Source organism: Micropterus salmoides, unplaced genomic scaffold (genome assembly GCF_014851395.1).
Source record: "Micropterus salmoides isolate LMB-PRFRI ecotype aquatic unplaced genomic scaffold, ASM1485139v1 Ms_hic_scaffold_15, whole genome shotgun sequence".
Lineage (NCBI taxonomy): Eukaryota > Metazoa > Chordata > Actinopteri > Centrarchiformes > Centrarchidae > Micropterus > Micropterus salmoides.
This window is the reverse complement of record NW_024040596.1, coordinates 1,069,557-1,092,192: the sequence shown is the minus strand read 5'-3', so window position 1 is coordinate 1,092,192 and position 22,636 is coordinate 1,069,557. Positions and strand designations below refer to the sequence as shown.

The window sequence follows — 22,636 nt, the reverse complement described above, 5'->3', positions numbered from 1 at the left end:
CTTTGATGTACTGGTCCTTACTGACTTCTGTCCTGGTGATCCCACCAGAGGCTGCTCTACATTTTCTAAAGCATGGAAGACAGACAAGTGCTACTGTTGGGCCTGCGTGAAAGTTGAACACCTTTGCTGAAAAACAGCAACGAGCAGTGCAGTGGGTTTGAAACTATTCACAACACAGGAGAGACACAACCTTACACTGCTGCTTCTGCATCTTGGAATATAGACTGGTTTTAATGGGCTATTGCTGTCGAGACCTATTTTACCCAACAATAATTGGTAGAAAATGCTGGCCTTGGTATCCAGAAACCACTGGTTCCTATTATAGCAGCTTCACCAAGGAATGAATATCCTCTGGGAGAGCACAGCAGTGCAAAAAGAAACGTGTTTGATCAGAAAACAACCTGTGCTTGCTCTTGGTGGGAATTGTTGGGCTTCTGTAAATAACATCATAGAGTATGGTCTAGACCGATTCTCTGGTGAGGACGGGTTGATTCTGCAAGATGCAGGTCACCATCCCAGAAATTTCAATTTCATTTTAATGTTGGCAGATACAGAGTTCAGTACATGCGTGGTGACCAGAAACAGGAAATACTGGCTGTTTGAGAAGAAACAAGAACATCACAGACCTGGGTCACTATTCTTTCACAATATGGGCTGATCACCTAACCTTCTCATACTTTGAGATAGACTTTTCTTGTATTTCTTTCATACTTTTTCTTTTATTTTTTGATACTTTTTAGGTTGAAGTTTTCTCTGCACCAGTCAGACTCACAGGTAACTAGTAATGAACACAGCAGTGTGTATCTTTACTTTCAACACGGTGTGGGCTCCCGTCTTGGTACATCACACGCCACAGCAGATCTTTGGTTTAGTGAGAAATTTTATTTGGTATCTGTGAGTAACTACACAGTGTTCTCATACATGTCATCTGCAGTTCATCAAACTCTTATAATTATAAAAAATTAGGGCAATATAATCAACTTACATCTAATACAAAAACAAATCAGTCTAGGAGTGAGTGGCGCGATATGTGAATTGCTTTCAAAGGACACGGCTTTTGAGCATCATGGAACCGAGATTGGAAAACGAGTACACGTGATGTTTTGAACTATCAACAATCAAGTCTCTGTGGCGCAATTGGCCAGCGCGCTCGGCTGTTAACCGAGAGGATGGTGGTTCAAGCCCACCCAGGGACGATTCCTCTATAGCCCTTGGAAGTTCACGCTCTTTGAACGTTTCGTCCACTGCGAAGTACCTCTTGTCAAACAGGACTAGTGCCACGTTGTCCCTTGATCTCGCCTAGCTCATCCCTTTGTCCTCTTGTGACTCCAGAGGCCTTAACGGTGTTGGCTTTTCCGCTACCACATGCCATCCTAGAAGTGAATAGCAAGTCTGTTTTTCTTTGCTTTTACTGAAAAAGGAATGAAAGACGTTAACGAGCCCATTTGATTTCATTGAAACATTCACGGGAAAGTCTGTCAAATAACCAAAGCGCATGGCCCGTGGCTTAGTTGGTCAAAGTGCCTGTCTAGTAAACAGGAATCCTGGGTTCAAATCCCAGCGGTGCCTGAGTGGCATTTTTAAACGATGTGCCACTTCCCAAGGACAAAAACGAGAATAACCTCATGTGCGTTCTATGCAGCTTCAAGAAAAACGCAAGTGAACAAGAGAGCGCGGCAATCCGAATACTTGATTACAAAACTAGACGACCTGAAACAGGTAGCGTAGTTGCCTGCGGCGGGTGCTGTGGCTTAGTTGGTGAAAGCGCCTGTCTTGTAAACAGGAGATCCTGGGTTCAAATCCCAGCAGTGCCTTTACAACTTAATGTGTCCACGGGAGCCTCTACCTATTCAAATCTGAAAACAAGAAATTGCTCCCTTAACACACTTAAACACCCTCTGACTGAATCAGCTGTTTCTAAAATCGTCCTTTGATGTACTGGTCCTTACTGACTTCTGTCCTGGTGATCCCACCAGAGGCTGCTCTACATTTTCTAAAGCATGGAAGACAGACAAGTGCTACTGTTGGGCCTGCGTGAAAGTTGAACACCTTTGCTGAAAAACAGCAACGAGCAGTGCAGTGGGTTTGAAACTATTCACAACACAGGAGAGACACAACCTTACACTGCTGCTTCTGCATCTTGGAATATAGACTGGTTTTAATGGGCTATTGCTGTCGAGACCTATTTTACCCAACAATAATTGGTAGAAAATGCTGGCCTTGGTATCCAGAAACCAACTGGTTCCTATTATAGCAGCTTCACCAAGGAATGAATATCCTCTGGGAGAGCACAGCAGTGCAAAAAGAAACGTGTTTGATCAGAAAACAACCTGTGCTTGCTCTTGGTGGGAATTGTTGGGCTTCTGTAAATAACATCATAGAGTATGGTCTAGACCGATTCTCTGGTGAGGACGGGTTGATTCTGCAAGATTGCAGGTCACCATCCCAGAAATTTCAATTTCATTTTAATGTTGGCAGATACAGAGTTCAGTACATGCGTGGTGACCAGAAACAGGAAATACTGGCTGTTTGAGAAGAAACAAGAACATCACAGACCTGGGTCACTATTCTTTCACAATATGGGCTGATCACCTAACCTTCGCAATTTGAGACAGTTTTCTCATACTTTTGAGATACTTTTCTTGTATTTTTTGATACTTTTCTTGTATTTTTTAGATTCATTTCTTGTATTTTTTAGATACTTTTCTTGTACTTTTTAGATACTTTTCTTGTATTTTTTTGATACTTTTTAGGTTGAAGTTTTCTCTGCACCAGTCAGACTCACAGGTAAACTAGTAATGAACACAGCAGTGTGTATCTTTACTTTCAACACGGTGTGGGCTCCCTGTCTTGTACATCACACGCCACAGCAGATCTTTGGTTTAGTGAGAAATTTTATTTGGTATCTGTGAGTAACTACACAGTGTTCTCATACATGTCATCTGCAGTTCATCAAACTCTTATAATTATAAAAAATTAGGGCAATATAATCAACTTACATCTAATACAAAAACAAATCAGTCTAGGAGTGAGTGGCGCGATATGTGAATTGCTTTCAAAGGACACGGCTTTTGAGCATCATGGAACCGAGATTGGAAAACGAGTACACGTGATGTTTTGAACTATCAACAAACACGTCTCTGTGGCGCAATTGGCCAGCGCGCTCGGCTGTTAACCGAGAGGATGGTGGTTCAAGCCCACCCAGGGACGATTCCTCTTTAGCCCTTGGAAGTTCACGCTCTTTGAACGTTTCGTCCACTGCGAAGTACCTCTTGTCAAACAGGACTAGTGCCACGTTGTCCCTTGATCTCGCCTAGCTCATCCCTTTGTCCTCTTGTGACTCCAGAGGCCTTAACGGTGTTGGCTTTTCCGCTACCACATGCCATCCTAGAAGTGAATAGCAAGTCTGTTTTTCTTTGCTTTTACTGAAAAAGGAATGAAAGACGTTAACGAGCCCATTTGATTTCATTGAACATTCACGGGAAAGTCTGTCAAATAACCAAACGCATGGCGCCGTGGCTTAGTTGGTCAAAGTGCCTGTCTAGTAAACAGAGATCCTGGGTTCAAATCCCAGCGGTGCCTGAGTGGCATTTTTAATAACGATGTGCCACTTCCCAAAGACAAAAACGAGAATAACCTCATGTGCGTTCTATGCAGCTTCAAGAAAAACGCAAGTGAACAAGAAGCGTGGCAATCCGAATACTTGATTACAAAACTAGACGACCTGAAACAGGTAGCGTAGCTCCTGCGGCGGGTGCTGTGGCTTAGTTGGTGAAAGCGCCTGTCTTGTAAACAGGAGATCCTGGGTTCAAATCCCAGCAGTGCCTTTACAACTTAATGTGTCCACGGGAGCCTCTACCTATTCAAATCTGAAAACAAGAAATTGCTCCCTTAACACACTTAAACACCCTCTGACTGAATCAGCTGTTTCTAAAATCTGTCCTTTGATGTACTGGTCCTTACTGACTTCTGTCCTGGTGATCCCACCAGAGGCTGCTCTACATTTTCTAAAGCATGGAAGACAGACAAGTGCTACTGTTGGGCCTGCGTGAAAGTTGAACACCTTTGCTGAAAAACAGCAACGAGCAGTGCAGTGGGTTTGAAACTATTCACAACACAGGAGAGACACAACCTTACACTGCTGCTTCTGCATCTTGGAATATAGACTGGTTTTAATGGGCTATTGCTGTCGAGACCTATTTTACCCAACAATAATTGGTAGAAAATGCTGGCCTTGGTATCCAGAAACCAACTGGTTCCTATTATAGCAGCTTCACCAAGGAATGAATATCCTCTGGGAGAGCACAGCAGTGCAAAAAGAAACGTGTTTGATCAGAAAACAACCTGTGCTTGCTCTTGGTGGGAATTGTTGGGCTTCTGTAAATAACATCATAGAGTATGGTCTAGACCGATTCTCTGGTGAGGACGGGTTGATTCTGCAAGATTGCAGGTCACCATCCCAGAAATTTCAATTTCATTTTAATGTTGGCAGATACAGAGTTCAGTACATGCGTGGTGACCAGAAACAGGAAATACTGGCTGTTTGAGAAGAAACAAGAACATCACAGACCTGGGTCACTATTCTTTCACAATATGGGCTGATCACCTAACCTTCGCAATTTGAGACAGTTTTCTCATACTTTTGAGATACTTTTCTTGTATTTTTTTGATACTTTTCTTGTATTTTTTAGATTCATTTCTTGTATTTTTTAGATACTTTTCTTGTACTTTTTAGATACTTTTCTTGTATTTTTTTGATACTTTTTAGGTTGAAGTTTTCTCTGCACCAGTCAGACTCACAGGTAAACTAGTAATGAACACAGCAGTGTGTATCTTTACTTTCAACACGGTGTGGGCTCCCTGTCTTGGTACATCACACGCCACAGCAGATCTTTGGTTTAGTGAGAAATTTTATTTGGTATCTGTGAGTAACTACACAGTGTTCTCATACATGTCATCTGCAGTTCATCAAACTCTTATAATTATAAAAAATTAGGGCAATATAATCAACTTACATCTAATACAAAAACAAATCAGTCTAGGAGTGAGTGGCGCGATATGTGAATTGCTTTCAAAGGACACGGCTTTTGAGCATCATGGAACCGAGATTGGAAAACGAGTACACGTGATGTTTTGAACTATCAACAAACACGTCTCTGTGGCGCAATTGGCCAGCGCGCTCGGCTGTTAACCGAGAGGATGGTGGTTCAAGCCCACCCAGGGACGATTCCTCTTTAGCCCTTGGAAGTTCACGCTCTTTGAACGTTTCGTCCACTGCGAAGTACCTCTTGTCAAACAGGACTAGTGCCACGTTGTCCCTTGATCTCGCCTAGCTCATCCCTTTGTCCTCTTGTGACTCCAGAGGCCTTAACGGTGTTGGCTTTTCCGCTACCACATGCCATCCTAGAAGTGAACAGCAAGTCTGTTTTTCTTTGCTTTTACTGAAAAAGGAATGAAAGACGTTAACGAGCCCATTTGATTTCATTGAGACATTCACGGGAAAGTCTGTCAAATAACCAAACCGAATGGCGCTGTGGCTTAGTTGGTCAAAGTGCCTGTCTAGTAAACAGCAGATCCTGGGTTCAAATCCCAGCGGTGCCTGAGTGGCATTTTTAATAACGATGTGCCACTTCCCAAAGACAAAAACGAGAATAACCTCATGTGCGTTCTATGCAGCTTCAAGAAAAAGCAAGTGAACAAGAAGAGCGTGGCAATCCGAATACTTGATTACAAAACTAGACGACCTGAAACAGGTAGTGTAGCTCCCTGCGGCGGGTGCTGTGGCTTAGTTGGTGAAAGCGCCTGTCTTGTAAACAGGAGATCCTGGGTTCAAATCCCAGCAGTGCCTTTACAACTTAATGTGTCCACGGGAGCCTCTACCTATTCAAATCTGAAAACAAGAAATTGCTCCCTTAACACACTTAAACACCCTCTGACTGAATCAGCTGTTTCTAAAATCTGTCCTTTGATGTACTGGTCCTTACTGACTTCTGTCCTGGTGATCCCACCAGAGGCTGCTCTACATTTTCTAAAGCATGGAAGACAGACAAGTGCTACTGTTGGGCTGCGTGAAAGTTGAACACCTTTGCTGAAAAACAGCAACGAGCAGTGCAGTGGGTTTGAAACTATTCACAACACAGGAGAGACACAACCTTACACTGCTGCTTCTGCATCTTGGAATATAGACTGGTTTTAATGGGCTATTGCTGTCGAGACCTATTTTACCCAACAATAATTGGTAGAAAATGCTGGCCTTGGTATCCAGAAACCAACTGGTTCCTATTATAGCAGCTTCACCAAGGAATGAATATCCTCTGGGAGAGCACAGCAGTGCAAAAAGAAACGTGTTTGATCAGAAAACAACCTGTGCTTGCTCTTGGTGGGAATTGTTGGGCTTCTGTAAATAACATCATAGAGTATGGTCTAGACCGATTCTCTGGTGAGGACGGGTTGATTCTGCAAGATTGCAGGTCACCATCCCAGAAATTTCAATTTCATTTTAATGTTGGCAGATACAGAGTTCAGTACATGCGTGGTGACCAGAAACAGGAAATACTGGCTGTTTGAGAAGAAACAAGAACATCACAGACCTGGGTCACTATTCTTTCACAATATGGGCTGATCACCTAACCTTCGCAATTTGAGACAGTTTTCTCATACTTTTCTTGTATTTTTTTTATACTTTTTAGGTTGAAGTTTTCTCTGCACCAGTCAGACTCACAGGTAAACTAGTAATGAACACAGCAGTGTGTATCTTTACTTTCAACACGGTGTGGGCTCCCCGTCTTGGTACATCACACGCCACAGCAGATCTTTGGTTTAGTGAGAAATTTTATTTGGTATCTGTGAGTAACTACACAGTGTTCTCATACATGTCATCTGCAGTTCATCAAACTCTTATAATTATAAAAATTAGGGCAATATAATCAACTTACATCTAATACAAAAACAAATCAGTCTAGGAGTGAGTGGCGCGATATGTGAATTGCTTTCAAAGGACACGGCTTTTGAGCATCATGGAACCGAGATTGGAAAACGAGTACACGTGATGTTTTGAACTATCAACAATCAAGTCTCTGTGGTGCAATTGGCCAGCGCGCTTGACTGTTAACCGAGAGGGTGGTGGTTCAAGCCCACCCAGGGACGATTCCTCTATAGCCCTTGGAAGTTCACGCTCTTTGAACGTTTCGTCCACTGCGAAGTACCTCTTGTCAAACAGGACTAGTGCCACGTTGTCCCTTGATCTTGCCTAGCTCATCCCTTTGTCCTCTTGTGACTCCAGAGGCCTTAACGGTGTTGGCTTTTCCGCTACCACATGCCATCCTAGAAGTGAATAGCAAGTCTGTTTTTCTTTGCTTTTACTGAAAAAGGAATGAAAGACGTTAACGAGCCCATTTGATTTCATTGAAACATTCACGGGAAAGTCTGTCAAATAACCAAAGCGCATGGCGCCGTGGCTTAGTTGGTCAAAGTGCCTGTCTAGTAAACAGGAAATGCTGGGTTCAAATCCCAGCGGTGCCTGACTGGCATTTTTCATAACGATGTGCCACTTCCCAAGGACAAAAACGAGAATAACCTCATGTGCGTTCTATGCAGCTTCAAGAAAAACGCAAGTGAACAAGAAGAGCGTGGCAATCCGAATACTTGATTACAAAACTAGACGACCTGAAACAGGTAGCGTAGTTGCCTGCGGCGGGTGCTGTGGCTTAGTTGGTGAAAGCGCCTGTCTTGTAAACAGGAGATCCTGGGTTCAAATCCCAGCAGTGCCTTTACAACTTAATGTGTCCACGGGAGCCTCTACCTATTCAAATCTGAAAACAAGAAATTGCTCCCTTAACACACTTAAACACCCTCTGACTGAATCAGCTGTTTCTAAAATCGGTCCTTTGATGTACTGGTCCTTACTGACTTCTGTCCTGGTGATCCCACCAGAGGCTGCTCTACATTTTCTAAAGCATGGAAGACAGACAAGTGCTACTGTTGGGCCTGCGTGAAAGTTGAACACCTTTGCTGAAAAACAGCAACGAGCAGTGCAGTGGGTTTGAAACTATTCACAACACAGGAGAGACACAACCTTACACTGCTGCTTCTGCATCTTGGAATATAGACTGGTTTTAATGGGCTATTGCTGTCGAGACCTATTTTACCCAACAATAATTGGTAGAAAATGCTGGCCTTGGTATCCAGAAACCAACTGGTTCCTATTATAGCAGCTTCACCAAGGAATGAATATCCTCTGGGAGAGCACAGCAGTGCAAAAAGAAACGTGTTTGATCAGAAAACAACCTGTGCTTGCTCTTGGTGGGAATTGTTGGGCTTCTGTAAATAACATCATAGAGTATGGTCTAGACCGATTCTCTGGTGAGGACGGGTTGATTCTGCAAGACTGCAGGTCACCATCCCAGAAATTTCAATTTCATTTTAATGTTGGCAGATACAGAGTTCAGTACATGCGTGGTGACCAGAAACAGGAAATACTGGCTGTTTGAGAAGAAACAAGAACATCACAGACCTGGGTCACTATTCTTTCACAATATGGGCTGATCACCTAACCTTCGCAATTTGAGACAGTTTTCTCATACTTTTCTTGTATTTTTTTGATACTTTTTAGGTTGAAGTTTTCTCTGCACCAGTCAGACTCACAGGTAAACTAGTAATGAACACAGCAGTGTGTATCTTTACTTTCAACACGGTGTGGGCTCCCTGTCTTAGTACATCACACGCCACAGCAGATCTTTGGTTTAGTGAGAAATTTTATTTGGTATCTGTGAGTAACTACACAGTGTTCTCATACATGTCATCTGCAGTTCATCAAACTCTTATAATTATAAAAAATTAGGGCAATATAATCAACTTACATCTAATACAAAAACAAATCAGTCTAGGAGTGAGTGGCGCGATATGTGAATTGCTTTCAAAGGACACGGCTTTTGAGCATCATGGAACCGAGATTGGAAAACGAGTACACGTGATGTTTTGAACTATCAACAAACACGTCTCTGTGGCGCAATTGGCCAGCGCGCTCGGCTGTTAACCGAGAGGATGGTGGTTCAAGCCCACCCAGGGACGATTCCTCTTTAGCCCTTGGAAGTTCACGCTCTTTGAACGTTTCGTCCACTGCGAAGTACCTCTTGTCAAACAGGACTAGTGCCACGTTGTCCCTTGATCTCGCCTAGCTCATCACTTTGTCCTCTTGTGACTCCAGAGGCCTTAACGGTGTTGGCTTTTCCGCTACCACATGCCATCCTAGAAGTGAATAGCAAGTCTGTTTTTCTTTGCTTTTACTGAAAAAGGAATGAAAGACGTTAACGAGCCCATTTGATTTCATTGAAACATTCACGGGAAAGTCTGTCAAATAACCAAAGCGCATGGCGCCGTGGCTTAGTTGGTCAAAGTGCCTGTCTAGTAAACAGGAGATCCTGGGTTCAAATCCCAGCGGTGCCTGACTGGCATTTTTAATAACGATGTGCCACTTCCCAAAGACAAAAACGAGAATAACCTCATGTGCGTTCTATGCAGCTTCAAGAAAAACGCAAGTGAACAAGAAGAGCGTGGCAATCCGAATACTTGATTATAAAACTAGACGACCTGAAACAGGTAGCATAGTTGCCTGTGGCGGGTGCTGTGGCTTAGTTGGTGAAAGCGCCTGTCTTGTAAACAGGAGGATCCTGGGTTCAAATCCCAGCAGTGCCTTTACAACTTAATGTGTCCACGGGAGCCTCTACCTATTCAAATCTGAAAACAAGAAATTGCTCCCTTAACACACTTAAACACCCTCTGACTGAATCAGCTGTTTCTAAAATCTGTCCTTTGATGTACTGGTCCTTACTGACTTCTGTCCTGGTGATCCCACCAGAGGCTGCTCTACATTTTCTAAAGCATGGAAGACAGACAAGTGCTACTGTTGGGCCTGCGTGAAAGTTGAACACCTTTGCTGAAAAACAGCAACGAGCAGTGCAGTGGGTTTGAAACTATTCACAACACAGGAGAGACACAACCTTACACTGCTGCTTCTGCATCTTGGAATATAGACTGGTTTTAATGGGCTATTGCTGTCGAGACCTATTTTACCCAACAATAATTGGTAGAAAATGCTGGCCTTGGTATCCAGAAACCAACTGGTTCCTATTATAGCAGCTTCACCAAGGAATGAATATCCTCTGGGAGAGCACAGCAGTGCAAAAAGAAACGTGTTTGATCAGAAAACAACCTGTGCTTGCTCTTGGTGGGAATTGTTGGGCTTCTGTAAATAACATCATAGAGTATGGTCTAGACCGATTCTCTGGTGAGGACGGGTTGATTCTGCAAGACTGCAGGTCACCATCCCAGAAATTTCAATTTCATTTTAATGTTGGCAGATACAGAGTTCAGTACATGCGTGGTGACCAGAAACAGGAAATACTGGCTGTTTGAGAAGAAACAAGAACATCACAGACCTGGGTCACTATTCTTTCACAATATGGGCTGATCACCTAACCTTCGCAATTTGAGACAGTTTTCTCATACTTTTGAGATACTTTTCTTGTATTTTTTTGATACTTTTCTTGTATTTTTTAGATACTTTTCTCGTACTTTTTAGGTACTTTTCTTGTACTTTTTAGATACTTTTCTCGTACTTTTTAGATACTTTTCTTGTATTTTTTAGATACTTTTCTTGTATTTTTGAGATACTTTTCTTTTACTTTTTAGATACTTTTCTCATACTTTTTAGATACTTTTCTTGTATTTTTTGATACTTTTTAGGTTGAAGTTTTCTCTGCACCAGTCAGACTCACAGGTAAACCAGTAATGAACACAGCAGTGTGTATCTTTACTTTCAACACGGTGTGGGCTCCCCGTCTTGGTACATCACACGCCACAGCAGATCTTTGGTTTAGTGAGAAATTTTATTTGGTATCTGTGAGTAACTACACAGTGTTCTCATACATGTCATCTGCAGTTCATCAAACTCTTATAATTATAAAAAATTAGGGCAATATAATCAACTTACATCTAATACAAAAACAAATCAGTCTAGGAGTGAGTGGCGCGATATGTGAATTGCTTTCAAAGGACACGGCTTTTGAGCATCATGGAACCGAGATTGGAAAACGAGTACACGTGATGTTTAGAACGATCAACAATCACGTCTCTGTGGCGCAAGTGGCCAGTGCGCTCGGCTGTTAACCGAGAGGATGGTGGTTTAAGCCCACCCAGGGACGATTCCTCTATAGCCCTTGGAAGTTCATGCTCTTTGAACGTTTCGTCCACTGCGAAGTACCTCTTGTCAAACAGGACTAGTGCCACGTTGTCCCTTGATCTCGCCTAGCTCATCCCTTTGTCCTCTTGTGACTCCAGAGGCCTTAACGGTGTTGGCTTTTCCGCTACCACATGCCATCCTAGAAGTGAATAGCAAGTCTGTTTTTCTTTGCTTTTACTGAAAAAGGAATGAAAGACGTTAACGAGCCCATTTGATTTTATTGAAACATTCACGGGAAAGTCTGTCAAGTAACCCAAACGCATGGTGCCGTGGCTTAGTTGGTCAAAGTGCCTGTCTAGTAAACAGGAGATCCTGGGTTCAAATCCCAGCGGTGCCTGACTGGCATTTTTCATAACGATGTGCCACTTCCCAAAGACAAAAACGAGAATAACCTCATGTGCGTTCTATGCAGCTTCAAGAAAAACGCAAGTGAACGAGAACAGCGTGGCAATCCGAATACTTGATTACAAAACTAGACGACCTGAAACAGGTAGCGTAGTTGCCTGTGGCGGGTGCTGTGGCTTAGTTGGTGAAAGCGCCTGTCTTGTAAACAGGAGGATCCTGGGTTCAAATCCCAGCAGTGCCTTTACAACTTAATGTGTCCACGGGAGCCTCTACCTATTCAAATCTGAAAACAAGAAATTGCTCCCTTAACACACTTAAACACCCTCTGACTGAATCAGCTGTTTCTAAAATCTGTCCTTTGATGTACTGGTCCTTACTGACTTCTGTCCTGGTGATCCCACCAGAGGCTGCTCTACATTTTCTAAAGCATGGAAGACAGACAAGTGCTACTGTTGGGCCTGCGTGAAAGTTGAACACCTTTGCTGAAAAACAGCAACGAGCAGTGCAGTGGGTTTGAAACTATTCACAACACAGGAGAGACACAACCTTACACTGCTGCTTCTGCATCTTGGAATATAGACTGGTTTTAATGGGCTATTGCTGTCGAGACCTATTTTACCCAACAATAATTGGTAGAAAATGCTGGCCTTGGTATCCAGAAACCAACTGGTTCCTATTATAGCAGCTTCACCAAAATGAATATCCTCTGGGAGAGCACAGCAGTGCAAAAAGAAACGTGTTTGATCAGAAAACAACATGTGCTTGCTCTTGGTGGGAATTGTTGGGCTTCTGTAAATAACATCATAGAGTATGGTCTAGACCGATTCTCTGGTGAGGACGGGTTGATTCTGCAAGACTGCAGGTCACCATCCCAGAAATTTCAATTTCATTTTAATGTTGGCAGATACAGAGTTCAGTACATGCGTGGTGACCAGAAACAGGAAATACTGGCTGTTTGAGAAGAAACAAGAACATCACAGACCTGGGTCACTATTCTTTCACAATATGGGCTGATCACCTAACCTTCGCAATTTGAGACAGTTTTCTCATACTTTTCTTGTATTTTTTTGATACTTTTTAGGTTGAAGTTTTCTCTGCACCAGTCAGACTCACAGGTAAACTAGTAATGAACACAGCAGTGTGTATCTTTACTTTCAACACGGTGTGGGCTCCCTGTCTTAGTACATCACACGCCACAGCAGATCTTTGGTTTAGTGAGAAATTTTATTTGGTATCTGTGAGTAACTACACAGTGTTCTCATACATGTCATCTGCAGTTCATCAAACTCTTATAATTATAAAAAATTAGGGCAATATAATCAACTTACATCTAATACAAAAACAAATCAGTCTAGGAGTGAGTGGCGCGATATGTGAATTGCTTTCAAAGGACACGGCTTTTGAGCATCATGGAACCGAGATTGGAAAACGAGTACACGTGATGTTTTGAACTATCAACAAACACGTCTCTGTGGCGCAATTGGCCAGCGCGCTCGGCTGTTAACCGAGAGGATGGTGGTTCAAGCCCACCCAGGGACGATTCCTCTTTAGCCCTTGGAAGTTCACGCTCTTTGAACGTTTCGTCCACTGCGAAGTACCTCTTGTCAAACAGGACTAGTGCCACGTTGTCCCTTGATCTCGCCTAGCTCATCACTTTGTCCTCTTGTGACTCCAGAGGCCTTAACGGTGTTGGCTTTTCCGCTACCACATGCCATCCTAGAAGTGAATAGCAAGTCTGTTTTTCTTTGCTTTTACTGAAAAAGGAATGAAAGACGTTAACGAGCCCATTTGATTTCATTGAAACATTCACGGGAAAGTCTGTCAAATAACCAAAGCGCATGGCGCCGTGGCTTAGTTGGTCAAAGTGCCTGTCTAGTAAACAGGAGATCCTGGGTTCAAATCCCAGCGGTGCCTGACTGGCATTTTTAATAACGATGTGCCACTTCCCAAAGACAAAAACGAGAATAACCTCATGTGCGTTCTATGCAGCTTCAAGAAAAACGCAAGTGAACAAGAAGAGCGTGGCAATCCGAATACTTGATTATAAAACTAGACGACCTGAAACAGGTAGCATAGTTGCCTGTGGCGGGTGCTGTGGCTTAGTTGGTGAAAGCGCCTGTCTTGTAAACAGGAGGATCCTGGGTTCAAATCCCAGCAGTGCCTTTACAACTTAATGTGTCCACGGGAGCCTCTACCTATTCAAATCTGAAAACAAGAAATTGCTCCCTTAACACACTTAAACACCCTCTGACTGAATCAGCTGTTTCTAAAATCTGTCCTTTGATGTACTGGTCCTTACTGACTTCTGTCCTGGTGATCCCACCAGAGGCTGCTCTACATTTTCTAAAGCATGGAAGACAGACAAGTGCTACTGTTGGGCCTGCGTGAAAGTTGAACACCTTTGCTGAAAAACAGCAACGAGCAGTGCAGTGGGTTTGAAACTATTCACAACACAGGAGAGACACAACCTTACACTGCTGCTTCTGCATCTTGGAATATAGACTGGTTTTAATGGGCTATTGCTGTCGAGACCTATTTTACCCAACAATAATTGGTAGAAAATGCTGGCCTTGGTATCCAGAAACCAACTGGTTCCTATTATAGCAGCTTCACCAAGGAATGAATATCCTCTGGGAGAGCACAGCAGTGCAAAAAGAAACGTGTTTGATCAGAAAACAACCTGTGCTTGCTCTTGGTGGGAATTGTTGGGCTTCTGTAAATAACATCATAGAGTATGGTCTAGACCGATTCTCTGGTGAGGACGGGTTGATTCTGCAAGACTGCAGGTCACCATCCCAGAAATTTCAATTTCATTTTAATGTTGGCAGATACAGAGTTCAGTACATGCGTGGTGACCAGAAACAGGAAATACTGGCTGTTTGAGAAGAAACAAGAACATCACAGACCTGGGTCACTATTCTTTCACAATATGGGCTGATCACCTAACCTTCGCAATTTGAGACAGTTTTCTCATACTTTTGAGATACTTTTCTTGTATTTTTTTGATACTTTTCTTGTATTTTTTAGATACTTTTCTCGTACTTTTTAGGTACTTTTCTTGTACTTTTTAGATACTTTTCTCGTACTTTTTAGATACTTTTCTTGTATTTTTTAGATACTTTTCTTGTATTTTTGAGATACTTTTCTTTTACTTTTTAGATACTTTTCTCATACTTTTTAGATACTTTTCTTGTATTTTTTTGATACTTTTTAGGTTGAAGTTTTCTCTGCACCAGTCAGACTCACAGGTAAACCAGTAATGAACACAGCAGTGTGTATCTTTACTTTCAACACGGTGTGGGCTCCCCGTCTTGGTACATCACACGCCACAGCAGATCTTTGGTTTAGTGAGAAATTTTATTTGGTATCTGTGAGTAACTACACAGTGTTCTCATACATGTCATCTGCAGTTCATCAAACTCTTATAATTATAAAAAATTAGGGCAATATAATCAACTTACATCTAATACAAAAACAAATCAGTCTAGGAGTGAGTGGCGCGATATGTGAATTGCTTTCAAAGGACACGGCTTTTGAGCATCATGGAACCGAGATTGGAAAACGAGTACACGTGATGTTTAGAACGATCAACAATCACGTCTCTGTGGCGCAAGTGGCCAGTGCGCTCGGCTGTTAACCGAGAGGATGGTGGTTTAAGCCCACCCAGGGACGATTCCTCTATAGCCCTTGGAAGTTCATGCTCTTTGAACGTTTCGTCCACTGCGAAGTACCTCTTGTCAAACAGGACTAGTGCCACGTTGTCCCTTGATCTCGCCTAGCTCATCCCTTTGTCCTCTTGTGACTCCAGAGGCCTTAACGGTGTTGGCTTTTCCGCTACCACATGCCATCCTAGAAGTGAATAGCAAGTCTGTTTTTCTTTGCTTTTACTGAAAAAGGAATGAAAGACGTTAACGAGCCCATTTGATTTCATTGAAACATTCACGGGAAAGTCTGTCAAGTAACCCAAACGCATGGCGCCGTGGCTTAGTTGGTCAAAGTGCCTGTCTAGTAAACAGGAGATCCTGGGTTCAAATCCCAGCGGTGCCTGAGTGGCATTTTTAATAACGATGTGCCACTTCCCAAAGACAAAAACGAGAATAACCTCATGTGCGTTCTATGCAGCTTCAAGAAAAACGCAAGTGAACGAGAACAGCGTGGCAATCCGAATACTTGATTACAAAACTAGACGACCTGAAACAGGTAGCGTAGTTGCCTGTGGCGGGTGCTGTGGCTTAGTTGGTGAAAGCGCCTGTCTTGTAAACAGGAGGATCCTGGGTTCAAATCCCAGCAGTGCCTTTACAACTTAATGTGTCCACGGGAGCCTCTACCTATTCAAATCTGAAAACAAGAAATTGCTCCCTTAACACACTTAAACACCCTCTGACTGAATCAGCTGTTTCTAAAATCTGTCCTTTGATGTACTGGTCCTTACTGACTTCTGTCCTGGTGATCCCACCAGAGGCTGCTCTACATTTTCTAAAGCATGGAAGACAGACAAGTGCTACTGTTGGGCCTGCGTGAAAGTTGAACACCTTTGCTGAAAAACAGCAACGAGCAGTGCAGTGGGTTTGAAACTATTCACAACACAGGAGAGACACAACCTTACACTGCTGCTTCTGCATCTTGGAATATAGACTGGTTTTAATGGGCTATTGCTGTCGAGACCTATTTTACCCAACAATAATTGGTAGAAAATGCTGGCTTTGGTATCCAGAAACCAACTGGTTCCTATTATAGCAGCTTCACCAAAGAATGAATATCCTCTGGGAGAGCACAGCAGTGCAAAAAGAAACGTGTTTGATCAGAAAACAACATGTGCTTGCTCTTGGTGGGAATTGTTGGGCTTCTGTAAATAACATCATAGAGTATGGTCTAGACCGATTCTCTGGTGAGGACGGGTTGATTCTGCAAGACTGCAGGTCACCATCCCAGAAATTTCAATTTCATTTTAATGTTGGCAGATACAGAGTTCAGTACATGCGTGGTGACCAGAAACAGGAAATACTGGCTGTTTGAGAAGAAACAAGAACATCACAGACCTGGGTCACTATTCTTTCACAATATGGGCTGATCACCTAACCTTCGCAATTTGAGACAGTTTTCTCATACTTTTGAGATACTTTTCTTGTATTTTTTTGATACTTTTCTTGTATTTTTTAGATACTTTTCTCGTACTTTTTAGGTACTTTTCTTGTACTTTTTAGATACTTTTCTCGTACTTTTTAGATACTTTTCTTGTATTTTTTTGATACTTTTTAGGTTGAAGTTTTCTCTGCACCAGTCAGACTCACAGGTAAACCAGTAATGAACACAGCAGTGTGTATCTTTACTTTCAACACGGTGTGGGCTCCCCGTCTTGGTACATCACACGCCACAGCAGATCTTTGGTTTAGTGAGAAATTTTATTTGGTATCTGTGAGTAACTACACAGTGTTCTCATACATGTCATCTGCAGTTCATCAAACTCTTATAATTATAAAAATTAGAGCAATATAATCAACTTACATCTAATACAAAAACAAATCAGTCTAGGAGTGAGTCACTGCTTGGTTTAGTATTACTGTAACTGTGACAAATTAAGTGCTGGCGAGATTATCTCAGAGAAGACGGATGCTGAAATATTATAATTATGAATCTGTGCATTAAATAAGTCTAAAATTAAAACATTCTTAAAAACAAACAACCACCAAACACACAAACAGGCCCAGGTAACACGGCGTAATGCAGATCACACACAAACACACCTGTGAAGGTTTAAAGAAGGTTCTTTGGTTTTTGGTTGAAAACTGAATCAGCCCTTAAAGCCTTTAAATAATTGTTTCAAAGCACAAACAAACAGCTGGAATGTGGCAAAAAAATAAAAATGAAAATGACTTCGACATCAGTGTGAACACCCGGTTGCACCAACACGTTAACTCACCTTTAAATCACATCCTGTTTCTACCTGACGGGACACAGGTCACATTCTGGCACCTAAAGCTGCTGAGGTTTTAACTTTAAACAGTTAACTTGTTTTCAGAAAACTGCATTTAAGAGGCCGTTATGTTTCTTATAACAGAACAACAAACTTTAATTTTTTGAATTGTGCACGGCATTCACCAGAGACGAAATATTCGAAATGTTGTCTGACAGCTGCGAGATCCTTATAATGTGAGTTTATTCATGGAAAACCTCTTGAGATGAACCATCTCGTTTTAATCTTGTTATTGTAAAATGAGAAAATCCGTAAGAAAACAAACGGAGAATTGCACCTCAAAATGACAAAATCTATATCTCATTTACAAGATACATATTTATTAATTTTGAGGTACAAATTAGAAACTAGAAGGTCTTTTCTTTAAGTTCCTCAAATGTAAGTCGCTTAGGATAAAAGCGTCTGTCATAGTTACGAGATAAAGATGTGACGGTGTCTCAACTGGTAATCTTTAGATGTCTTCATCTCGTTTTTAAAAGATACAAATCTTGTTATTTTGAAGATAGTGCTTATCATTGCAAGATTTGTATCATGAAACTATTTGATCTTAAAATTTGGAGATATTTTCTTTTAATTCAGAGATACTTGTAATTTTAGGATTTTTTCACATAATTTTGAGGTTTTCTTGTGATTATAAGATGTTTGAGATATTTTTCTAATAAGTCTGAGATATTTTTCTAGCAATTTGATATACTTTCAACTAATTTTAGGAATTTTTCGTGTAATTTTAAGAAAATTTCTAGAATTTTAAGATACTTTTTCATAATTGTGAGATATTTTTCTTGCAAGTTTGAGATATTTTCTCATAATTTTAAGATATTTTCTTGTAATTTTGATATTTTTATGGGGATTTCTATCATGTAATTATGAGACACGAAGTCATATTTACAAGACACAAATGTCAGAATTATGACAAAATGTCCAACAATGTCTTTAACTGCATTTTTTCATTTCGTACAGACTTTAAGAGACAGTCCCTGATTTTTGTAAATTCTCTTCTTTCAACACTGGTAACAAACTTTCTTTAAGGCAGCGAAAAGGAAAAATTACCTATTTTGTCCCACAACGTGACAAATGTCTGGTAGCAAACATTTTAAATCGCCCAGATTGTCATTAAAAGTGTCGCCGCACTGCTTTAAGGCTAACAACGTAAGGCAGAGGTGATGCTAGCTTTCAGATGGTTTTGGGCTAAAACTGCTGTCGAAGTCAAAAAATACAAACAAGACAGAAAGAAAAGTGCTCAAACAGAAGAGAAGAACCAAACTGACCCATTCAACATTTCTCAGCTGAACACGTCAGGTGCAAACGGGGAGCAGCTAGGTTATACACTAACAAATGGGTTATCGTTATATAATTCATCATCATCACATATCGGCATCATCGTGGTTCATACCCTGAGCCTTATATCAACACAGTTGGGTCACATTAAGGCACTTGGTGGCATGGTTTCATGTTTTTTCCTGAATGTTTTTTGTAAACTTTGTCACTGGTGTTCTTGTGCACCGAACTACATCAATCCAACTGCACCAGGCTTCACAATCGCAGAAGAATAAAAACTTGGAGAACGCTGTGAAAATTAAAACATTTCTAACAAATAAAATTCAATCATTTTAGGGAGAATTAAAAGGAAAACATGACTGGCTATCCTGACATCTGTGCTAACATTGCTGAGTGGGGTTGAGCTACCAAGTTTGCTCGCTCATTGTGTAACGTTATTAATATATGATGTTCAAAACTATTTTAATTCCCAAGGGCACATTAGCTAATGTTTGATATAGACACTAGCTGATAAACATAAGCTACTGTCACTCTAGCAGTGTTTTAATTCACTCCTCGCATGCCAAATCTGTGATGCTAAGTTTTCCTATTAATCACTCATTCATTTTTCAACTAGTTTGATTTATTTAATCAACACAAACTGTGTTTCGATGGTTCAAAGCTGTTTTAAATCACTCCTCTACAACCTAATCTATGATAATGTAAGCTAATGTGTATTAGCTAGAATGCTAACATTAGTCTAGATAAGTTAGCTTTAGGGCTGCATCCAATTTAAAATGTTGATAACTGATAAATCCACTTTTTTGTGTTAGATATTTGTGTAATTTAAGTTGTACAAGTTGATTTTAATGGTTGAAAGTTATTTTATTTGACTCCCAACAGCAAAAATTGTAGTTGCTAGTAAGCTAATGTTGCTAGCAAGCTAACATCAGTTAGGCTGATGTTAGCTAACAAATGTTAATTAGCTCTTTATCTAAATTTAGCTTAGCAAGATGTCTAAATGCAGCAGCTAATAATTATTTTGATGACTATTTTATCAAATTATTAGTTTTACTAATTTGTATTTTTGTTTTTTTCTGTATAAAATATATTTAGATGAACGAAGCACTTAATTCCTTCCCCTCGGATCAGACTGCTGCTAACATGACATGTTAAGAACTTTATTTTGGTTTCTATCTGAAGTTAGTTTTGGGCGAATGATTATTTTCAATACATTTTTTATTTTTAAACAAGTGATTTGATATTGATTTATTTAATCTGTACCATTTTTATTTTGATAATTTAAAACAGTTTAAATCAATCACCACAGCACCGACACACCTCTGCTGCTAATTAGCAAACAGTTATTAGCTACTGAGCATTTTATAGCTTTTAATATTTTAGTATAATGCTACACAGTATGTGCGTATTACAATTATCCATCACGGTCATATGTGTATAAGTGAAAGTATAATGTGTATATATATATTTTTCTACTTCTGCCTGCTCTGACAAGTGAATTTCTCTGATGTGGGTTCAAAAAAGTTCCTCTTATCCTATTTTAACATTAGTAAGGGTGACGTTTTCTAACAAACGTTAGCTTGCTGTCTATCTGAAACTAGTTCTGGTGAGTTTTAATCAGTTCATCAGTAAAATATGGATCATCTTTAGGTGATCAATGTAATTTTCCTTCCTTTTGTCTGTTAGCTGCAGTGCTAACACGATAAACTGCTAACTCTTCTTACAGTAAGCCACTTTGTTGTGAAGTGGCCCAACTCTGTGAATATAAAGCTCATTCTTCTTCTTCTTCACTGCTTCCATCACACCATCTTCTTACTCACCTGGACTCCCACAGGGAGCAGGTCGGGTTCACATACTTTACATTTTTCATGGTTTCATCAGACAGAGACCTAAAGTCCCAACAACTACAGCTCCTATGAGTCTGCGGGGCCCTGAGAGCTGTGGCTGAACGTTATTTATTATGATGAAAAAACGTTTTCATATTTCATTAGCATTTGATTGTACTTCATGTGTTTCACCAGCAGCTCTTCATCAGTGTGTCTCCTCATCAAGGCTTTCTGTCACGGTGTTCTGTGCCGAGCTGAAACATCTTAATATTCTCAGATAACATTTTACCACCTCGTCGTTAGCATGCAATGACTACAGCTCCCACAATTCTCTGACATTGTACTGCTGTCTAAAACATCATGGGAAATGTAGTTGTTAGCATGTTAAAGCTCCTTGTGGAGATTTCTCTGTAAACAAACACATATTTGTGTTTACGTTCATTGATTGCTTGCTGCTTCTTCTTCACCAAGCAGCTGTTACTCGGGGTCATTTTCACTGATGCTAGATTTTATTTTAAATTAAGAGATATTTAAAAATGATCTAAGAATGGACAGTAAAGTATCCTGTTTCAATCATATGTCTTTAAGAAATATTCAATGAATTAACCTTGAAGAGGAAACCCACTAATGATCAGATGCTCGCCTGAGAGGGGCGGGGCCTCTGCTTGCCTGAGGTGTGAGGTGGGCGGGGCTTAGCACACAGCATGGTGTAGGTAAGGCCATCACTGGGAGGAGGAGATTAAGTATACAGGGAGTGTAGTGATTAAAGAGAATGGGGTTGGACTGGGGAATTTGGAGACGCTGTTGTTTTAAAGCCCCACCCACCTGCCCCTCCAACAACACCATCAGATGTTTGTGGGTAAGTTTGTCCTGCTCAGGTCTGACAGGCTGAAGACTGTGGGAGTCCAGACCAACACTGCTTTACTCCTCCTCCTCCTCCTCCTCCTCCTCCTCTCCAGCCATCACCTCCACCAGCAGCTCTGCGGTGCAGGTCGCCTCCCCCAGACTGTTGACCGCCTTCACCGTGTACTTCGCATCATCATCTCCGGACACCTGCGGGTATCAAGACATCGTTAAATGGTACCAGCTCGCCTCCACTAGTGTTACTTTCGTCAGACGAAACTACTAAAACGAGAAGGCGACAATGTCCTTAGATGCTGACTGTGACTATATTAACGTGCTAAATTGTCTGCGAAAAATGACGAGACTAAAATGTAATTCATAAAATAACAATGTTAATAAAATCTCTCTTTCTTTTTTTCAGTATAACAAGGAGACAAAATATTACAGGCCATATTTTCTCCCTCTAAATGAACAGTGTTCATTCAGCGGTGTTGTTTTCTTCCTGTGGGCAATGCCTGGTGGGCGAGGGAAACATTACTGTGGTGATGAACGTAACATGCTCAGGAGAAAGAGGCGCTTAGATATTTGGTCCCATTTCAAACACATTGAGGCGGACAAAAAAACAGAGCGTCAAATTATATCGGAGATTTCTGAAAAAAGATTTCTGAAGAAACACTACAAACTTGAAGCGGCATATTAAGGCTAACCCCCGGGAATGAGGTACGTTAACTTCTCCTTTGCAATAACAATGAGAACAAAGCTAACATTCGAATCACATCTCTATTTTGGTTTGAGCAGATTGACCAAAATGCTGATCAGAATTATACTAATGAGTTAGAAAAGACTAAAATGATGGTTAATGACTAAAACTGATTTAAAATTTTTTATTATTATTATTATTATTATTTTTTTGTTTGTTTGTTTGTTTTGTCTATTAATATACACACACGTTTACGGTTTTATGTATTTATTTTCTTTTAATATATTATTTTAATTCTTTGACACACACACACACACAATACTGTTTCATTTATTGTTTTATTTTTTTATATATTTTAATTTTTTTAACACATACACGTTACTGTTTCATTTCATTTACATTTTATATATTTTTATTATTATTTATTTTAT

The 22,636-nt window shown here is 40.8% G+C and overlaps 1 protein-coding gene and 23 non-coding genes across 24 annotated transcripts in view; 23 read left to right on the top strand and 1 right to left on the bottom strand.

Moving 5' to 3' along the window:
* Positions 1-1,122: 1,122 nt before the first annotated feature.
* Positions 1,123-1,196, top strand: trnan-guu. The gene has a single exon. It is a non-coding gene; the product is annotated as a tRNA-Asn (tRNA).
* Positions 1,197-1,490: 294 nt separating this feature from the next.
* On the top strand, positions 1,491-1,569 carry trnat-agu. The gene has a single exon. It is a non-coding gene; the product is annotated as a tRNA-Thr (tRNA).
* Positions 1,570-1,740: 171 nt separating this feature from the next.
* On the top strand, positions 1,741-1,814 carry trnat-ugu. The gene has a single exon. It is a non-coding gene; the product is annotated as a tRNA-Thr (tRNA).
* A 1,322-nt stretch (positions 1,815-3,136) lies between these two features.
* trnan-guu lies at positions 3,137-3,210 on the top strand. The gene has a single exon. It is a non-coding gene; the product is annotated as a tRNA-Asn (tRNA).
* A 299-nt stretch (positions 3,211-3,509) lies between these two features.
* trnat-agu lies at positions 3,510-3,582 on the top strand. The gene has a single exon. It is a non-coding gene; the product is annotated as a tRNA-Thr (tRNA).
* A 171-nt stretch (positions 3,583-3,753) lies between these two features.
* trnat-ugu lies at positions 3,754-3,827 on the top strand. The gene has a single exon. It is a non-coding gene; the product is annotated as a tRNA-Thr (tRNA).
* A 1,325-nt stretch (positions 3,828-5,152) lies between these two features.
* Positions 5,153-5,226, top strand: trnan-guu. Its single transcript has one exon. It is a non-coding gene; the product is annotated as a tRNA-Asn (tRNA).
* Positions 5,227-5,527: 301 nt separating this feature from the next.
* trnat-agu lies at positions 5,528-5,601 on the top strand. Its single transcript has one exon. It is a non-coding gene; the product is annotated as a tRNA-Thr (tRNA).
* Positions 5,602-5,774: 173 nt separating this feature from the next.
* Positions 5,775-5,848, top strand: trnat-ugu. The gene has a single exon. It is a non-coding gene; the product is annotated as a tRNA-Thr (tRNA).
* Positions 5,849-7,447: 1,599 nt separating this feature from the next.
* On the top strand, positions 7,448-7,521 carry trnat-agu. The gene has a single exon. It is a non-coding gene; the product is annotated as a tRNA-Thr (tRNA).
* Positions 7,522-7,695: 174 nt separating this feature from the next.
* On the top strand, positions 7,696-7,769 carry trnat-ugu. Its single transcript has one exon. It is a non-coding gene; the product is annotated as a tRNA-Thr (tRNA).
* Positions 7,770-8,995: 1,226 nt separating this feature from the next.
* Positions 8,996-9,069, top strand: trnan-guu. The gene has a single exon. It is a non-coding gene; the product is annotated as a tRNA-Asn (tRNA).
* Positions 9,070-9,370: 301 nt separating this feature from the next.
* Positions 9,371-9,444, top strand: trnat-agu. Its single transcript has one exon. It is a non-coding gene; the product is annotated as a tRNA-Thr (tRNA).
* A 174-nt stretch (positions 9,445-9,618) lies between these two features.
* On the top strand, positions 9,619-9,693 carry trnat-ugu. Its single transcript has one exon. It is a non-coding gene; the product is annotated as a tRNA-Thr (tRNA).
* A 1,434-nt stretch (positions 9,694-11,127) lies between these two features.
* trnan-guu lies at positions 11,128-11,201 on the top strand. The gene has a single exon. It is a non-coding gene; the product is annotated as a tRNA-Asn (tRNA).
* A 301-nt stretch (positions 11,202-11,502) lies between these two features.
* Positions 11,503-11,576, top strand: trnat-agu. Its single transcript has one exon. It is a non-coding gene; the product is annotated as a tRNA-Thr (tRNA).
* A 174-nt stretch (positions 11,577-11,750) lies between these two features.
* Positions 11,751-11,825, top strand: trnat-ugu. The gene has a single exon. It is a non-coding gene; the product is annotated as a tRNA-Thr (tRNA).
* A 1,224-nt stretch (positions 11,826-13,049) lies between these two features.
* On the top strand, positions 13,050-13,123 carry trnan-guu. The gene has a single exon. It is a non-coding gene; the product is annotated as a tRNA-Asn (tRNA).
* A 301-nt stretch (positions 13,124-13,424) lies between these two features.
* On the top strand, positions 13,425-13,498 carry trnat-agu. The gene has a single exon. It is a non-coding gene; the product is annotated as a tRNA-Thr (tRNA).
* A 174-nt stretch (positions 13,499-13,672) lies between these two features.
* On the top strand, positions 13,673-13,747 carry trnat-ugu. The gene has a single exon. It is a non-coding gene; the product is annotated as a tRNA-Thr (tRNA).
* Positions 13,748-15,182: 1,435 nt separating this feature from the next.
* trnan-guu lies at positions 15,183-15,256 on the top strand. Its single transcript has one exon. It is a non-coding gene; the product is annotated as a tRNA-Asn (tRNA).
* Positions 15,257-15,557: 301 nt separating this feature from the next.
* trnat-agu lies at positions 15,558-15,631 on the top strand. The gene has a single exon. It is a non-coding gene; the product is annotated as a tRNA-Thr (tRNA).
* A 174-nt stretch (positions 15,632-15,805) lies between these two features.
* trnat-ugu lies at positions 15,806-15,880 on the top strand. The gene has a single exon. It is a non-coding gene; the product is annotated as a tRNA-Thr (tRNA).
* Positions 15,881-16,967: 1,087 nt separating this feature from the next.
* LOC119903747 (myosin light chain kinase, smooth muscle-like) overlaps positions 16,968-22,636 on the bottom strand; it is an 85,025-nt gene continuing 79,356 nt past the window's right edge. The window contains 1 exon segment of the mRNA XM_038719973.1: positions 16,968-21,715. Within this exon segment, the coding sequence (XP_038575901.1) occupies positions 21,584-21,715 (132 nt within the window). The 3' untranslated portion in view covers positions 16,968-21,583.